Source organism: Triturus cristatus, chromosome 8 (assembly GCF_964204655.1).
Source record: "Triturus cristatus chromosome 8, aTriCri1.1, whole genome shotgun sequence".
In the NCBI taxonomy this organism is placed as follows: domain Eukaryota; kingdom Metazoa; phylum Chordata; class Amphibia; order Caudata; family Salamandridae; genus Triturus; species Triturus cristatus.
In genome coordinates, this window is record NC_140591.1 from 26,456,102 (window position 1) to 26,473,963 (window position 17,862).

The window sequence follows — 17,862 nt, forward strand, 5'->3', positions numbered from 1 at the left end:
CGTCGAAACAATCGGTCGTCCCCCATCGAGCATCCTAAAAACAACAACATAGTAGCGGGTTTGCCCTGCGGTGCTAACAAACAACACACCCCCCCCACCCCCCGGTCCCAACAAAACTCCCCCCTCCCTGCACCCCTGCATGAGCCCAGACAGCCCCCCCAAAGTGCAGTGTGCCTGTCGCCCCATAGCTAAAATACTAACTAGTCCCCCAGAGGAGGAGGGAAGCCCCCAACAGATCCCGCACGACCTCCATATGAGGGGAACATACGCAATCAATAAATGGTGAAGGAACAACGTCCAGAGCAAGGCCTATTCAGTCACCCCTCAATTCTGATCCGGCGGGCCCTCCTCGCCAGCCGCGCCCCCCCTGCCCCCCCGGCCCCGATCTCCAGGCAGAGTGTCCAGCCAGTCCCCAGCCGCCTCGGGCCGGTCGAAGAAGTGCGTGCGACCATCCACCTCTACCCTCAGCTTAGCTGGAAAGAGCATTGAGTACTTGAGGTTCAGGTCCCTTAGGCGACGTTTAACACCAAGAAAGCTCTGTCGCTGCTTCTGGACCGCCGGGGTAAAGTCTGGGTAGAAATGTACCTCCATGTTGTCAAGCTTGACCGGTCCCTGTTGTCTGGAGGTCTGGAGGATAGCATCTCTGTCCCGAAAATTAAAAATCCGGGCAATGAGAGGCCGCGGCGGGGCACCAGTCTTAGGTCTGCCCCCGGGGACCCGGTGAGCACGCTCCACCGCAAAAAGCTTACTCAGCCCCCGGGGCTGGAGATGGGTCAGGATCAACTCTTCCACGAAAAGATCCGCCGCCTCCGCCTCTCGTCCCTCCGGCACCCCCACAATACGGACATTATTCCTCCGGGCCCGACCCTCGGAGTCCTCCAGTCGCCGGTCCATCAGGGCGCTCGCCTGGCCAAGCCGGCGCACCTCCTTCTGGAGGGCCACCACGTCTGTCGTGAGGCTCGTTGTGGTGTGGGCCAGGGAGTCGACTCGGTCGTTTGTTTTGGACAAGTCTGCCCTCACAAGGCTCACATCCACCAGGACCGAGTCTATTTTTTGCGCTAAGGTGTCGAAACGCTGGTCCACCGAGGCCTTCATCTCTGCGATGGCGCCCATGACGTCCCGGAGGGTCAGATCCACCGGATGAGCGGACGCCTCCGTCGGGCCCACCGGGGATGCACGCGATGTCTCCGGAGAACCCTTCTGGAGCGTGTAGCGGTCCATACTGTTGGCCTGGTGCGCCGTGCCACGGCGGGTCGTCTTCACCTTCGCCCGGTCGCCATCTTGTTTGGTGGACATGCTGGCTCTTCCACCGTCGTGCCAAGCTCCCCAAACGGGCCGCTATACCAAGTCACGGGTGCCAGGGGGGGGGCAGGGGCGACCACCGAACCGCGGGTCAACCCACCGCCGGCGGGTCAGCCGGGCTCCTGGACAAGGCCACACCACCGCACCCCGCTCCGCAGTCCGACCCCGCTTGAGAGCTAGGAGGGCGCGAAAGTGAAAGTGCGGGGTACGCCAGTCGCCCAGCCCCGCTCGCCGCTGTTATTCACTTTGTCCCCGGATCGCCCCACTACTCCAATCCGGGGGGCCGGCGAGGAGAAGGCCGCAACCTTCGATCGATGCTCCCACCGGCGTCCGGGGTCCGATTCGAGCCCAAAAAACGGGTGGCGCCTCAGCTCCGGTTCCCCAACACAGTCCCCTCAACAAGGACAGGATATCGCCAGGATTAATTCAGGAGGTCGCGGAGGTCCTCGGGAGCCTCGCACCTACGCGGCCATCTTGGTTGCGCGCTAGGCTCCTCCTCCCATTCAACACATTCTTGATGGTTTTGCCGATTTTTGTGTTTCTAGGGGACTAGAGATAAATCTACATAAAACCAAGTTCATGATCTTCAACCCGCCGACGCAGACACGCCCGAATCCCGTCCTAGGTGGAACCCCGCTGGAGAGAGTGAAGACCTTTGAATATCTGGGTATCACCTTGGGAGAACACTTGGAATGGGATTCGCAGTTGGCCAAGGCTGCACTCAAGCTAACAAAGGTGGTGGGGGGGATCCAGAAGCTACATAGAGAGTCCGAATTTAAGCCTATGGCTCCAGTAATTTAAATTTATAATATCCAGGCTAGATCGGCAGCCCTATATGGGGCCGAACTTTGGGGACACCAAAAATCGCAAAACCTAGCCAAGGTGGAACATGCATTTGTGAGGAATATATTGGGTCTTCCTATAAGTACCCCATTGGTACCATTGCGTATGGACCTAGGGCTACTACCTATTGAGGAGGTTATGCCTTTACGCCCCCTGTTATATTGGAAAAGATTGTGGTCTGTACCTGAGCTCGCTTGCTATAGAAACGAATTTAGGGAAACTTGGGATGCACTGAGAAACAGGAATATCAGGTGGCTGGCCCACATTAAGTTAATTAGCTGCAGGCTAGGCCTAGTTGAGCTTTGGGTATCTCCGGAAGTTGCCTGTCCGGAGATATCGAAAGCTGACCTGAGTCGCTGTTATAAGAATTATAATTTAGCATCCCTGCATGCGAGTTCTGATGGGGGCAGATTGACTACTGAGTTCCTCCAGATTAAAGTAGAGTATAAAAGAGAGGAATTCCTAGACCTAATATTCCCTGCACTAGCACGAAAATTGTATATGCAACTTAGGCTAGGTACTCTCCCGCTTAGAGTGTTTTCTAGCAAGTGGGATAAAACTACGAGCAAGGAGTGCCCTGCCTGTGGTTCTCATTTGGAAATAGAAATTCATGTTTTCGTTATTTGCCCAGCATATCAGGGTCCACGCAAGCACTGGCTAATTCCAATCTGTAGAAACTTAGGGTTTCGCCAGTGTGCACATGCACTTAGGGTGTTAAAAAAGGATACCCCCCCACCCCCCCTCCCCCAAAATTTTTGCTGTCTCCCGCTTTTTTAATGCAATGTGGCACATACGGAGGAAATTGATTACTGAACCCAGGGCTGTACACGAGTTTCTTGCTCTAAATTAATATAACGCTCGATAATGAATTTCAAGTTTAATCCTTGTTTTAATCGACGTATAGTATTGGATGTATATGTGAAGCTGTATATGTAACGTATTTTAAATGCTATTTTTGTTCATTAATTTAAATTTTGTATTGCATGTTTTTTATGAACTTTTATGGTCCTTGGTGGCCGAAATAAAGTTATCGAACGGAAGATGGAGGGTCAAGCTGCTTGTGCTCTGTATTTCTGAAGGACGTTGTACCTGTCCGTTTCAAAGCAGTGACCATCTTAACCGAAATGTCTTAATGTGATGAATCAAATGTCATGTTTGGGACAAACCTTTTTGTAAAGTAACAGCACGAAACATCTGTATTATCTAAAACTGCATGTTTATTGAGCCCTTTTGTTTTTAGCCATCTTCAAACCTTACTCTACTGTATCAAAGCCTCAATCCATTGCTCCACCAGTATTAACTTCATTTATGTAAACCCTTATCAAGGGGCAGATCAAGGTCAACCCGAGTAAATATCCTCAGAATGTATTCTGTTTGCATACGTTTTCTGCAGTCTTCTCTCGTGTCTCAATGTCAGAGTACTTAACCCTCCTAGTAAATCCATTGACTTTGTTTGGGTTCCTTTTATAGTCCCTGATCCACACTGAGTCCAAAAATCCATTCTGCCTCTTGCAGGTTTAACATCCTCATTAGACGGTCTGCTTGTTGATCCTTAGTTTTTGTACTTCTCCGTTGAACATCATGTTCAGTATGTTTTCGCTCGCTGAAGCAGCTTTGCAACAGGGACAGTTGTATGCTCTGGCTAAGCCGTGATCTATGTCCAGTAATTTTGCTATTTAGTGGTCTTGTGGTGTGTCCTCTATTTGGCACCTCGCAAGGGCCAGTTCATTATCGGCAACATTTTTGGAATTACGTTAGTATGTTCTCTTAATGGGATACTTATCCCATTTGCCTCTAGTTAAATCTCGTTTCTTGTAAACCTGCAAACACTACAATTACCACAACAGAAATTACCTTTTATCTTTCTCCCCCAACTTTCTTTGATCGTACGTGGGTATGGATTGTTGGAAACCCTGTAGGTATCGGGTAGTATCTTATGCCATGTGTTCTTCATTGAGAAGTTAATGGTGATTTGAGTTTTTCTTTAGCTTTACCATTCAGTATAGACCAATGGCTGTCTTCACCAGTCACCTGAACAGCCCTAAATTCATTTTGCCTGTAGTTCTAATGCATGCATTTTAGAATGACTTAAAAAGGGATAATTGGTCAAATGGTAGACTTCAGTTCAGCTCTCCAGGAGGGTTTCATCAGAAGTGCAACGAAGAATTCCTAACCGCGGGCTATATAAAAAAGAATCGGTGGGGTAAGGACATGGACGGGGCCATGCTAGCTGAACGATCGGCGTTTATTAGGCTGGGATGCCCTCGTAAGTGGGGTAAAGTATGGGGGGAATGGAATAAATTCAGAGGTGACATATGTGACCCACCATCGGATCAAGACGATGAAACCTCGGACTCGGACTGATGGGGGGAGACTCCGGAGAGGGCACACGGGGTGTTGATATTAGAGATGTAAAGTTGCAGGAATGTGTTCTCAAGGGATTGACTCCGACATCCTATATTGTATTGTTTTATATTGTGAGAAAACTGCATACTCAACTGCTATTCTCTACTACTAATAATAAAAATAAATTTATAGAGTATGTGCTGGAAAAAAAAAAAAAGAATCGGTGCATGATGTACCGCACCATGTCTTAATCAGAACATCGAGAAACAGCTTTGTGTCCATCGTGGTGTTTCAGAATCTCTACACACGTGTGCTGAGCCACTGCATATAATCACTTCGATTTGCATTTATTTGACAGAATAAAGAAAATGTCCTCCTTGCAGCAGCACCACACACTTCTGCAAAATGCGATGCCATTTAATTGAGGATAAAACTCTTTTGAAAGTCATTAACGTACAGGTTGGCCAGACTGTGGGCGAAAGTCTCTTCCATGCTCCTTTCGTGTTTCTAGAGTTAAAAGTGGTCTTGAAGTTGAAAAAGGTTTTCACCAATGCTTACTCTGCTAATTAAAGTATAAAAGTGCTGGGCCTTGAAACTGAGTAGGTTAACTCTCTAAGTTGTCTTTAACTGCACAAAGTGTGACTACCTGAGGTATATATGAGGTGTTTTAAGCATATCATGCAGCCACACTGGTATATAGTACTATTCTGTGAGGAGTTTTATAGATATTAGCTTTGTACTGTAGTTAATAGACGTCTTTGACGCTGTAGCCTTAAATGTGTGGCGTTCTCCCTTCTGATATCATCCTACCCAACGCCTGTTCCTATTTTGGTTCACAGCTGGGGGGAGGGGGGGGGGTCTCTGATCGCTTTAGGCTGTTTCGTGTAGCATATGAGCGGGTGATGCCTCGAGTTATCAGTTGTTCCATAGGGTGCGTTACCCTTGCACTCGAGATTGGCCAACGAAAAAGCTGATGTAGTGCGGTTTTGCGTATACTACACTGCCAAGAAGGGAGGGAGGCCCAGATTGTAAGCTCTAATGCCTGGCAGCGCAGCTGCATTGGATGGTGTCCTGATTCCATCATGTGCTGGAATGTAGAGCATGGCGCAAGATTGTTAGGCGCGGGCGGGGTCAAAGGGCAGTTGGGTGAGGCACTGGTAGTGGTTGGATGCAGAGAGGCTCACCTGTACACCTCTGCGAAGTATCTTAATTTCAGTGGTGGCATAAAGGCAATCTGGATATTATGGCTCGTTGGGTGAAGATTAAGAAGTCTGATCATGTATCCAAAGGAGAATCCACATATTCAATTGCGGTACAAGTTATACGTGTTGCTTAGTGTGGCACACACCAGCGATGGAAAGGTTTGGAATAAAGACATGACTGCCGTTGTTATAGAGGGGGCTTGTCTGGAAGTTCAGGATGGACTGTATCATTGAGGCAACTACTTTGTACTTTTATTCCAAAACACAAATAAAACAAGTCACTGGCAATTTCTGAGAAGTTTAGTAGCAACAAGACTATGAACAGCTCGTGTCTGCATTTCTTTCAGTTTGAAAATCCTTATTAACAATGTTGTAAGGCAAGCAATGTTACTTTCATTAATGTCAAATGCATGTAGAAGGGCATATGATTACAAATAATAAATGCTGTCATGTTATAAGATGTATTGAGAAACCTTTAAATAAAAAATAATCTCACCAGATCAGTGACTGAGTGAGCAGTTTTTCTGTGGATGCATCCAGAGTATAATTGAGAGGCTGCGTGACGATGACTGGATGGATTGAGGCCTGTAAAGATGGATGGACAAATTGCATTTCTAAGAAATGCACCACCTATGCGCCTCTGCACAGAGGTAGCTTCTCCTGTTACACCAGAAAAGCGGCCCTGGTGATGTTAGTGTGGTTGTGTCCTTTGCCTCCAATCTCTGACAACTAACTATTTTACCCTTTCTAACCAGACATCCCTGATGTTTGAAATCTGTTTTGCTTGAAAATACTGAATTTATTTGGAAGACTTCTGCTCAGAAACGTTTGAGCAGTGGACTTGTTTAACAAAGCATGTTTTAGGAACTGATGGTTGAATTGGTGTACCACTGATTTATGGCATAGCGAATAATTGTATTTTGTGCACCACAAATTGAATGCGCAGTTGAAAGGTGTCAAGATGGATGTGGGTGACGGATGCTCTCTTAAACACGAGGGCCCAAAAAATCGGACAAATATCTCAAATCCAGATATCCCTGCCCTGCTCTGCCTCTAAGAAACCCTTGTTTGTAAGACACATTGCAGTGTAGTGTTGCAGCTCCCTCTTTAGATGGACCAACATGTTCCTAGATCTGTGTCCTGCCAGCCTCCATCTGTCAGGTTACACTCCGTGACGGTCTGATGGACAGTTCGTCTGGCATCTCATTAGAATAGATGGCTTCCTTACTGAGCACGTTTTGTAAAGCAGGAGCACATAAGACTGCATTTGGATACATGTTAACAGAGTGGTGCCTTTTAAATCCCATATTACATGCCCTCACCTTGGTACCCTCCACTCTTGAGGTGTGCAAAACGAATTGCATCTGCTTCACTCGTGCTATTTTATGTACAATATTAACACGTGTCATAGGTTGCACTCAGAGTTGGCACACTCATACGAGTCCATTGGCCGAAACTGCCTTGAGAATGAAACATCAGTGGTGATGATTCACCCAAAACATGATTTCCTGGTTGACCAACTTCAGCAGGCAGGTTTCTTTACATTTGGCAATCTCAGCGGACGGGCAACAGATTGCCCCTGGTAGGGAAGGTGGCTCTTGCTGGTGCCTGAAGCTTAGTATTTCCTTCCCATTCTTTCAGGGCGCTAGTCATGTTCCTAGAATCCAGGCCTGCTTAACTGAGGTGGTTTAAGGCCCCTAAAACATTTGCACCTATCCAGGAAACATTTTTCTTTGATTATTAAGCACCCAAAAAACCCAGTTGATGTAGTAGCTTGCCATTTCCCCAATCGAAGATGTTCGCTCACCTGCAGGAGAGGTTGGAGGCTGTGCCGTCTGCCTGCAAGCTAGACAGCTCAGCAGCCTGACATGCTTCCTTTCTTGTAGCTAGTCTCAACAGTTCAACAAAGATTGCATGTGCTTGGACTGGGAGCCCCAAGCCACCAGGCAGGCAAGTGGCTCCCACATGAGCAGAAGCAAGCAGCAGTGCCACTGTTACACTGGGGTGGGCGCAGAGTCTCCTGGGCAGGACCACATGAGTCTTCAAAACCCTGCACCGCTGCGTGGTACTGGGCAAACTGGCACCTGCAACAAGGGAGGATTGCCCCACTCTCATATTTGTGTCCGCCCCCTACCACAGCCAGTGGGAGCAAGTCCAAACGATGCTTCTCAAGTCACCTTCCTCGGTAGCAGTCCTGAGCCATGTTACCTGGCTTAGCTCCCATGCCTGGAAAAGGGGCCTGTGGAGAAGGGCCTTGTTTGGCTTTGCAGTTGAAGCGAATAACACGACAACCACTGTGGTGCATGCATGGACGCGTAAGCAGCCTTTGTGTCCTTCGAAGTGACAACCGCACTGAAGTTCATGCCCGGGGGCTTCAAGCAGCATGGTATCTGTCAAAATGAGCCGGGGTTCCATTTTTGCCCGCTTTCCCTTCCAGGATACCCCACCACCCATAGTGGGTCTCTCCTCAGTCTCTTGAAACCTGGACTGTTCAGGAAAAGGGCACGTATGCACAAGGTCGCAGGGCAGTGTTTGATTTTAGCCGGTGGTTTCTGGTGCTCAACACCAGCGCTTGAGTGTTAACACCGGTACTTATGACAGTCTGCACCATGGTGGCACTGACTGTGTAATTTAGAGATGAGCACAACAACAGATGTTTATCAATTCAAGATACATTACAAATTACTATGAACAGCGCTCAAACTGTTCTTATAGCGGTGAGGGCCTGGAATAGTCGCACTTTTAGGAAAGTGATGGCTCATAGTTCTTTTGGTACTGTCACAGGCAGCGCTGGCTGGAGCACTGTGCAATGCAGGCTGCAGTGGCCTATTGGGAAGGGCAGTCACTTATTGTTTTGCAAATTAAGCACAGTAGCAGAGGATCAGCACGGAAAGGCACTGGGGTTCAGTTACTTCGACTCATGCTGGGTGAGTGTGGGTTAGTTCTCGAAGGTTTTGTTTGATTGCCCCAACTCGGCCTGCCTGAGCCTGATGCCAGCAGATCGCTCTGCCACACTCACCTGAAGTTCCTAGAGGAGAGCAAGAGGGCCACATGGGCCCTGACCCTCCTGTGTCAGCCAAATGTTCTGGGACGGAGCCCTCCCAGTTAATACCCAAGTACCCAGCAGCTGAAGAGCACTCTGATCAGCATTCAAGAAGATGGTTGAGCCCTGGGCCTTGGACTCTGTCTGGGAGGAAGCCTAGGTCCGGCTTTCCTGGTCTCCAAGACCTCTCAGCCATTAATGATCCTTCCACAGGTTCACCTAAGGAAACCTTGTTATGCCTTTTTATTTCGTTTAGATGGCCAGTTTTGATCATTATCTCTGCGCTCTGCCAGGGCAATTGTCGACCAAAGGCAGGGCCATTCTGAGGACTTTGCTAAACCATCTAATCAATAGTAGTGATAGGTGAGGTGTGCAGAGGGCAGGGACTTAATGTGAGCTTATGACCCAGCCTTAGACTAGTCCTTGTTTGTATGAAATAATTGCAATTCCCAATCCCGGTCATGAATAGAAATCCTGGTGTGACCACTTTCTCCTTCGAATACAAAGGTGTACTTCTCCTGTAATTTGTTTACCCCATCGGACACGTCTGACTAACCGAGCGGCCCGATCTACATTGTAGACCCTGTCTTGAAGTATTCTTGCACGTATTGCTTACAGGATGCCTTATTGAATGTTCCACGTTTTTTAGATACTTTATTCTGACTACTTTTGTTCTGATGAGACCCAAACACTAACTACAGGTCAAATAGTCAACATCCCCTCCTTAAGTTGCTTTTAAAACATGTTCTGGTCTGCCAGGAGATACCATATATTATAAACAGACCGGACCTATGCTTATGTTTGTTATAAAATCTTATACCACCTTGGGATATGTACACTGTCTTGTTCTATGGTGTGTGTGTGTGTGTGTGTGTGTGTATGTGTGTATATATATATATATATATATATATATATATATATAATGCATTTGCAGAGTGGTGGAGAAAGGGGGCGTAGCCTATCAGAACTCAGCACCTCTATTTTTTTTTCAGTGAAAAAAAAAAAATATATATATAATATATATTTATTTTTTCTCAAGGAAAAAACACATGTTACAGGGACATTATAGTTAGGCAGACATTTCACTCGTACAAAACCTGAGAAATTCAGCCATTCTAGTTAGCTGAGCTAACTAGAACTCACGCCTCCGCAATGCACTTCTTATGTCGTCCCCTATTACATCACTCATGACATCATCCAGTGACTGAGTTTCTATAAAGTTTAAAAAAAAAAAGAAAATTATATATACACACACACACACACACACACACACACACACACACACACACAAGGTGTATTGAATAATGAGTGTAGGGGGTATGGGTGTCTGTATGGATGATTTAGGGTGTGTGTGTCTGTGTACAAGTGAGTGACTATACGTGACTTAGTGAATGTATGGGTGAGTGATTAATCTATGTGAATGTATCAGTCCGTCAGTTGGTGTGTGAGTGGCTGCATGGGTTGCTGAGTAGGTACATGAGTGTCTATATGGGTTATTGATTAGTTGTCGAGGACCTGTATGGGTGCCTGGGTGTCTGTGGATTGGTGAGGGAGTTTGTGGCTCCCTGCTTGGATGTTTGAGTGGGTGAATCCCTGGGTGTATGGGTTTGAATGCATCTGTGAGGGGCTGTATGGGTGAGTGAGTGTCCGTATGGCTGTCAGTGAGTGAATGGAAGTCTCAGTGGTATATAGATGAGTAACTGCATATGTGAAAGGCATTATGTGGGAGTGTTGGAGTATATAATGTATGTGTGTGATTGTGCTTATGTCAGTGACTGTATAGGAGAGTAAGTATGTGTTAGTATATGTATGAAAAAGTGAGGTGGTGTATGTATAACTGTATAGGTGAGTAAGTGGCAGTGGGATTGACTGGGTGAGTGGCTAGGTGTGCGAGTAGCTCTCTGGGTGACTGACGGTGTGTCTGTATGGATGTATGAGTGGCTATATCAGTGGCTGTATTGGTGAGTGACTGGGTGTATGAATGGCTGACGGGTGAGTGAGTGGATGTGTGTGTAGATCCATGGGTGAGTATGTACATACTGGTATTGGTGTGTCCATGGTTTCAAGAATGCTAGTCTGAAATTTGGAGTGGGTGTGTGAAATTTTATATTGGAGTGTGAGTAGGTGTTTCAGAGATTCTGTGGATGATATCAGTGATGTCATTTGAGATGTCATGAGTGATGTAATATGTGATGTCATCAGCAGTGCATTGCGGGGGCGGGAGTTCTAGTTAGCTCAGCTAACTATAACGGCTGAATTTCCCATGTTTTTTACGAATGAAATGTCCGCTTAACTATAACGTCCCTGTAACCTTTGGTTTTTTCAGTGCATGTCTAAAGTTTTTTGACTAGCAGTCTCATTTGCAGACTGGTGGAGAAAGGGAGCTGGGCCTCCAACCACCACTCAGGAATTCCTTTGCACAGGACTTACAGGAGCTACCAGGAGGGCTTCTTGGTCCCCAAGGCCCCTCAGGAGTAAAGTGGACTTCATCCCACAACTAGTAGTGTGCCAGGTGGCGCATTTGCAGACTGGTGGAGAAAGGGGGTGTGTGACCTATGAAGACCTCTTAGCAATCCCACTGCATGAAGCATATTGATGGTAACAGGAGGGGTAATTGGCCCCCAAGGACGTCCTTGGGGGCCAACTACCCCTCCTATTACCTCCAGTAAGTCCCACGCAGCAGGATTGCTGAGCTCTGATACCAGGCTGTGCCCACTTTGCCTACCACTCTGCAAATGCGCTTCCTAGCGCGCTCTTGGCTGGGGGATGAAGTCCCCTTTGCTGCTGGGGGCCCTTAGGGGCCAACTAGCCTACCTGTTCTATCCAGTAAAAGGTCGCAGGCCATGCCCCATTTCTCCACCACCAGAAGCAAATGCTTCTATAGTGCCAAGAGACTTGATCTTGAGGCAAGCGCTCGCTCAAGGACCCATGTTGGATAGAAAACCCTTCAGTCAGGCTGTTGTATGCCCTCAGCTTAAAACCGCTGAAGCAAGCCTCCAGCTTTTAAGGCACCCTAATGCGTGCCCTCAACTTGCAGCCTTTTTTTATACCCCATTGCAATTAATCTGAAGACATTGTATAGGACTTCTCCTGCTCATTTCCTCTGACACCTCGTCCGTTTCACACCCTAATGAGATACTGCACCTGACACTCTGTATGGTCATGTATTTTTTCTGGTATGCAGTGGCACACCCTGTTCAAAACCACCAGTTACTCTGCACATTCTTTGCTCTTCTGGTACCTGATATTAGTACTAAGAGTGGTTTGGCCTCAATCTGTTGATTTCTGGTACTGAATGGTGTTGTATACTGCTGTAGATAGTCTGAGCACGCAATGAGTTCAGTTCCTGTGTACCTTCTGGCAACCATGTTCCTTGACTCTGGCTTCTCTTTTCTGTTCCATCTCCAGGACGGTGATTCTGAGTGACGGGCCCTGCAAGCGGCTCTGAGGGCCTCGCCATGGGCCTTCTTGCCTACTTCAAGACTCAGTCCGTTGTACACCTCCTCATCGGCTTCGTCTTTGTGGTGAGCGGGCTGATCATAAACTTCATCCAGCTATGCACTCTGCTCATCTGGCCAATAAATCGGCATCTGTACCGGCGCCTGAACTGCCGCCTCGCCTACTCTCTTTGGAGCCGTAAGTACACACTGTTTGGTAGGGGTGGTGTGAAATAGGTAGCAGAGATGAGCAGGGTAGTGCTATCTTTAGCATTGGTTCTTTCACAGATTCACATGCTTGAATTATTCCTAGTTATTGAACTGGGACTACTTCACTAGTATTCTCCAAACAAGCCCCAAAGGCCCAAGATACTTCCACCTAAGTAGATATTCAGCCTCAGGAAGTAAACAGAACATCAGTCGGTATGAAGGAAGCACTCCACACCAAGCTTCCTCTAGATATCTTACTTTAAATTTCTACCGCATGTCATGTGGAAGCGAGGTCTTCAAAGCTCTGCTCTATTTTCTCTTCAGAATTTGATTTGCCTGGCACGTTTCTAGAAATTTTCCATCTCTACTTGCATCTTCTCTTGTTGTTGACAGCCTTTAGACTTTGGTGTAGGTGAAAGTGTATGTTGACATAGCAATTCTCTTAGGAATGCTCCTGTCGGGACTGGCTACTGCTGTTGGAAGAGCTTTATAATGAAGTTCAAATATATTGCCTTTGTTCAAAACATAAGGCAAAAGGTTGTAATGTCTGCAGGAATTGCCTGTTAAATCCTTGAAAAATCGTGAAGGTACAACTTTTAAAGCGGTTTCATAGGTTTCCAGTGATGTTCCTTCTGTAGGTGAGTAGTCTTACCACTCTGGCCTTTTGATGAAAGACCAGAAACTTAGTTATGATGAAGAAGGTCCTTAGAACGAGGACTTTAGCTGAGGTTTTGACCTCCAGTACTAAGGATTCTCCACTTAAGGGCCCTCAGTGTCTGTCGAAGCTTGATAGAGCCACCCTTTGGGCCTATCTTCTCTTCGGCATCCCGTAGTGGCGACTGCTACCCCTGCTCCTTCCCTCACTCCTTTTCTGTTCTTCTCCTCTTCGTTGCCGACCAAGCCATCGACAACAGCACTCTGCAGTCCCATAAACTACAACTCCATCAATGACAACATTGATGAGTACATTGTTGCCGATTGTTTCGGCATGTAAGACACAGTGGATGATGAAGACACCAGTGGGGCACCGTCACAGCTGTAACATTGCAGACAGGACCCACAATGACTACATTCCCTTTAGTAGCGCTTGTGAAGGCGTCCATGTCTTGAAGGGGAAAAAAGGTCCTTTCATCCATTTTGCCGTCTGATATCTTGCCCAGCAAGGTGCCTTACAACTTCCCAAACTTATTGGCGACTAAGGTTGTGCCGCAGTAATGAGGGCCCTTTCGGTCCTATGACCAGTTAGACACAACTTCATCTTGAGTGTCAGGATAGGGAGGATGGCAAGGTCATGGATGATCAACAGCAATTCCAAGATGTCCATGAGATGAGGAAGAATAGGTGCAGGTCACCCACACAAAGACCACCATAATGATCAGCCCTACCCAGAGGAGCATTACCAACTATCAGTTCCTATGGACTAAATCAGTGAACTCCAGTGCACGATGTCAGACAACTACTACTGCAATCCTTCAAAACGACCAAACCCACAGCAACATTCGTCACAACTTCAACTGGCACCACAATCCCTGTTCCCGCTACAACCGCCACTGCCACAGCCCATATCGCTTCCACACCGTGATCATGAACCGTGAAATTAAGGCTGATTCAATGTATGCTGAAGAGGGAGGTTAAGTTACGGAGGATCAGGCTGGTCATCGAGGCATATTGAATGACACTGGCTCCTACTGTGGGGGTTCCCGCCTGATATCACGCTGGTTGTCGAGGCATAGGATGATTGTGGCTCCCAGTGTGGGGGATCTCTCATAACCCCATGCTGGTCATCGAGGCAGATAGGATGATTGTGGCTTCCACTGTGGGGGGTGGCTCCTGACCCCACGCTGGTCTCCAAGGCATATAGGATGATTGTAGCTACCACTGTGAGGGATCCCCCCCCCCCCCCTCCCCCCCCCTGATCCCACGCTGGTCATCGAGGCATATAAAATGACTGTGGCTCCTGCTGTGGGGGATCCTGCCCGACCACACACTGGATGTCGAGGCATAGAGGATGATTGTGGCTCCCACTTTGGGAATCCCTCTTGATCCCACCCTGGTCATTGAGGCATATTAGGATGACTGGCTCCCATTGTGGGGAATCCCTCCTGACCCCACACAGGGCATAGTGGCATAAAGGATGATTATGTGGCTCCTAGTATGGGAGATCCCTCATAACCCCATGATGGTCGTCGGGGCAGATAGGATGATCGTGACTCCCACTGTGGGTGATCCCTACTGACCCCATGATGGTTATTAAGGCATATAGGATTATTGTAGCTCCCACTGTGGGTGATCACTCCCATCCCCACGCAGGTCATAGAGGTGTATAGGATGATTGTAGTTACCACTCTGGGTATGCCTACTGACCCCACGCTGGTCGTAGAGGTGTATAGAATGATAATGGGGCTCCCACTGTGGGTGATCCCTCCTATCCCCACGCTGGTCATGGAGGTGTATAGGATGATTGTAGCTCCCACTGTGGGTGATCACTCCCATCCCACGCTGGTCATAGAGGTGTATAGGATGATTGTAGCTCCCACTGTGAGGGATCACTCCCATCCCTACGCTGGTCATAGAGGTGTATAGGATGATTGTAGCTTCCACTGTGGGGATCCCTACTGACCCCACGCTGGTCATAGAGGTGTATAGGATGATTGTAGCTCCCACTGTGGGTGATCACTCCCATCCCCACGCTGCTTCATAGAGGTGTATAGGATGATTGTAGCTCCCACTGTGGGTGATCACTCCCTTCCCCACGCTGGTCATAGAGGTGTATAGGATGATTGTAGTTACCACTGTGGGGGATCCCTACTGACCCCACGCTTGTTATCGAGGCGTATAGGATGATTATGTGGCTCCTAGTATGGGGGATCCCTCATAACCCCATGCTGGTCATCGGGGCAGATAGGATGATTGTGGTTTCCACTGTGGGGGATCGCTCCTGACCCCATGCTGGTCACCAAGGCATATAGGATGATTGTAGCTACCACTGTGAGGGATCCCCCTGACCCTATGCTGGTTATCGAGGCACACAGGATGACTGTGACTCCCACTGTGGGTGATCCCTACTGATCCCATGATGGTCATTGAGGCATATAGGATGATTGTAGCTCCCACTGTGGGTGATCACTCCCATCCCCACGCTGGTCATAGAGGTGTATAGGATGATTGTAGTTACCACTGTGGGGGATCCCTACTGACCCCACGCTTGTTATCGAGGCATATAAGATGATTATGTGGCTCCCACTGTGGGGGAGCCCTCCTAACCCCACATTGCTGCTTCTCCGGATGAAATCGCACACTTTGACTCATTGGTCAGCGAATACATTGGCCATGATCGGCAAATGTGGGCAGACATCTCTCGCTACACGGATCTCATACCTGACAAAGAGGCCAAGGCAGTCTTGAGAGAGAGAGATGACTTTGGTCGCAGTGATAGTTTTTTTGATGGATGTTGCGATTACATGCTATTGTCAAATGGCAGTAGCTGACGTCCTTAAACGTCAAGCATGCCGGATAATCATCTTTCCATGCAGAGATCCAGAATCCTAGTCTCTCTATGCCCTCTGACTCTTATGAGTTATTTGGATGTCTTATAGACTGGGTACTACCAACTGTTAAATCAATACATGCAGCAAAGAAAATTGCAGGTTCCTAATCACGCAAGAGGCCTTCATCCAAGTGTTTGGAAGGACCAACTTGTCTTTGTCATTATCGTTGTCTAGGTATGGCTGTCCAAACCCCATAGCACAGACGTTTAGCTGAACAGATGCTCCAACCCAGTGATACTTAAAGGACAGCCCTGGGGCTCTTGTGGCCCACTTGACCTTTACATGCGGCCTCCTGGTAAACAGCAGCATAAGCTGCGGTTTAGTTGCTGAGGAATAATATTTAGGAAAAAAATGTTAAATAAACGGGTAAGCATTTATTAACATGCAAATGAATGCTTGCCCGTTAATTTATCATGGCTTTACAGCTCCTTACACAATCCCTGACCCAATCCTGACCCTCCACCGCCACCCTGCTGTCATCAGTGCGGCCCTCTGTCACGCCACAGTCCGTACTTTGCGGCCCCTGGGCAAAAGTTTGACTACCCATGCATGCTCTAACCTCTTAAACAATTTTTTTTGTCATAACTGTTCTCCTTTGGAGAATGTTCCCCTTCTAAATACTCAAATGTATTTATAGCTGTCTGCAAAATCACATTAATTCTTTGTTTAACTCTTTGGGCCCAATACCACTGGTGCTGCAGCAGGCATAGAGCCGGACTCTGTAGCCTACATCATCTTTTCCACCTGAAAGTCCAAAAGAACAAACGTATGTACCGTAGAAAAACATTATGGAGCAATTTCCAAGCCAACAGTGTAGCATTGAGGCTGGTCCATGCCAAAGGTGTCCTCTAAATCGTAACCAGAGAGGGCCCCACAGAGAGCAGGTGCTTCAGATATGTGGCTAACCTAGTCTGCCGCAAGCTCTGAAATGTCAAATGGGTACTGAAACGTCTATAGTGCAGCAATAGACCCTGATGAAAAAGAATGATGCTCCTTGGAAGGCCTGCTTTCTTAATGTTCTCTAGCGGAAGATTGAGATGACATTTTATGCTGCTTGTGCTTCTGATTACTTTGCTCTGTGGTGACGGACTACTGACTGAAATGTCAAAAATGAGCTCCGCCTCTCATTACGCAGTGGCTGTATTTTGCGTCCGATCCCAGCTTGCACACAACAGTGTCATAAGCATTTCTCAAGCACCAAAGGCCCTTGGAACGAAGGTCTGCACAGAAAAGTGTCCAACATTAGGCAGGGTTTTCTTGCTAGACCATTACTGAATATTGCCATAAAAGCAAATCTTACTGAGAAAACGTCACTACTGCGTGTATGCATCTGTTATGTCACCTGCACTTGTGAACCAAGGACTTCACCAAACATGAAGCCATGCGGGTCTGCAGCTAAGCAGCAACACCACCATCTGAGACTAGTGAATAATACAGGTTCATATTTCCAGATTCAGTCTGGCTCAGTGGTCGAAGTGCATTAAAAAAAGTATGGGATTTGCGATCCAGATTACAGTAGGAGCGGGGGCAAATGTGTGGCTAAAAAGACCAAAATATTCCCAAATTATTTATTTAATCTTTCACTTTCAGTTAAGTGCTTCTAAAATAACACACACCCTAAATGAACAATAAACTTAACTACATTCTGTTACCAGCAAAGTGTGCTCTTTGATGAACACAGGTGAGTTAGTCCACCCACGTACATAACCTCATAGCCGTAAAGGGTAAGGCTTCCACATATCTGGTCCCCACGAAGGCCTAAGACCCGTAAGGGCTGTTCCAGGCCGAAACATGTCAACCCTTTCACTAAGTCTTGTGTATTAGTGACTCATCCACTGAACACCAGTTTTGTTTTTAGTCTCATCCCTATCCTTCTTTGACCTCCCCCCCCCCCTCGCTCCCCCCTTAAAGATTTTCCTACAAGATAGGAG

At 47.5% G+C, this 17,862-nt stretch overlaps 1 protein-coding gene across 4 annotated transcripts in view; it reads left to right on the forward strand.

The window, feature by feature from the left end:
• The window catches only part of AGPAT3 (1-acylglycerol-3-phosphate O-acyltransferase 3), a 374,623-nt gene that overhangs the window by 203,070 nt on the left and 153,691 nt on the right, over positions 1-17,862 (forward strand). For all 4 annotated transcript variants that reach the window (XM_085620784.1, XM_085620783.1, XM_085620786.1 and 1 more), the window contains exon 3: positions 12,145-12,372. In XM_085620784.1, the coding sequence (XP_085476910.1) occupies positions 12,195-12,372 (178 nt within the window). In that variant the 5' untranslated portion in view covers positions 12,145-12,194. The remainder of the gene's footprint in view (positions 1-12,144; positions 12,373-17,862) is intronic.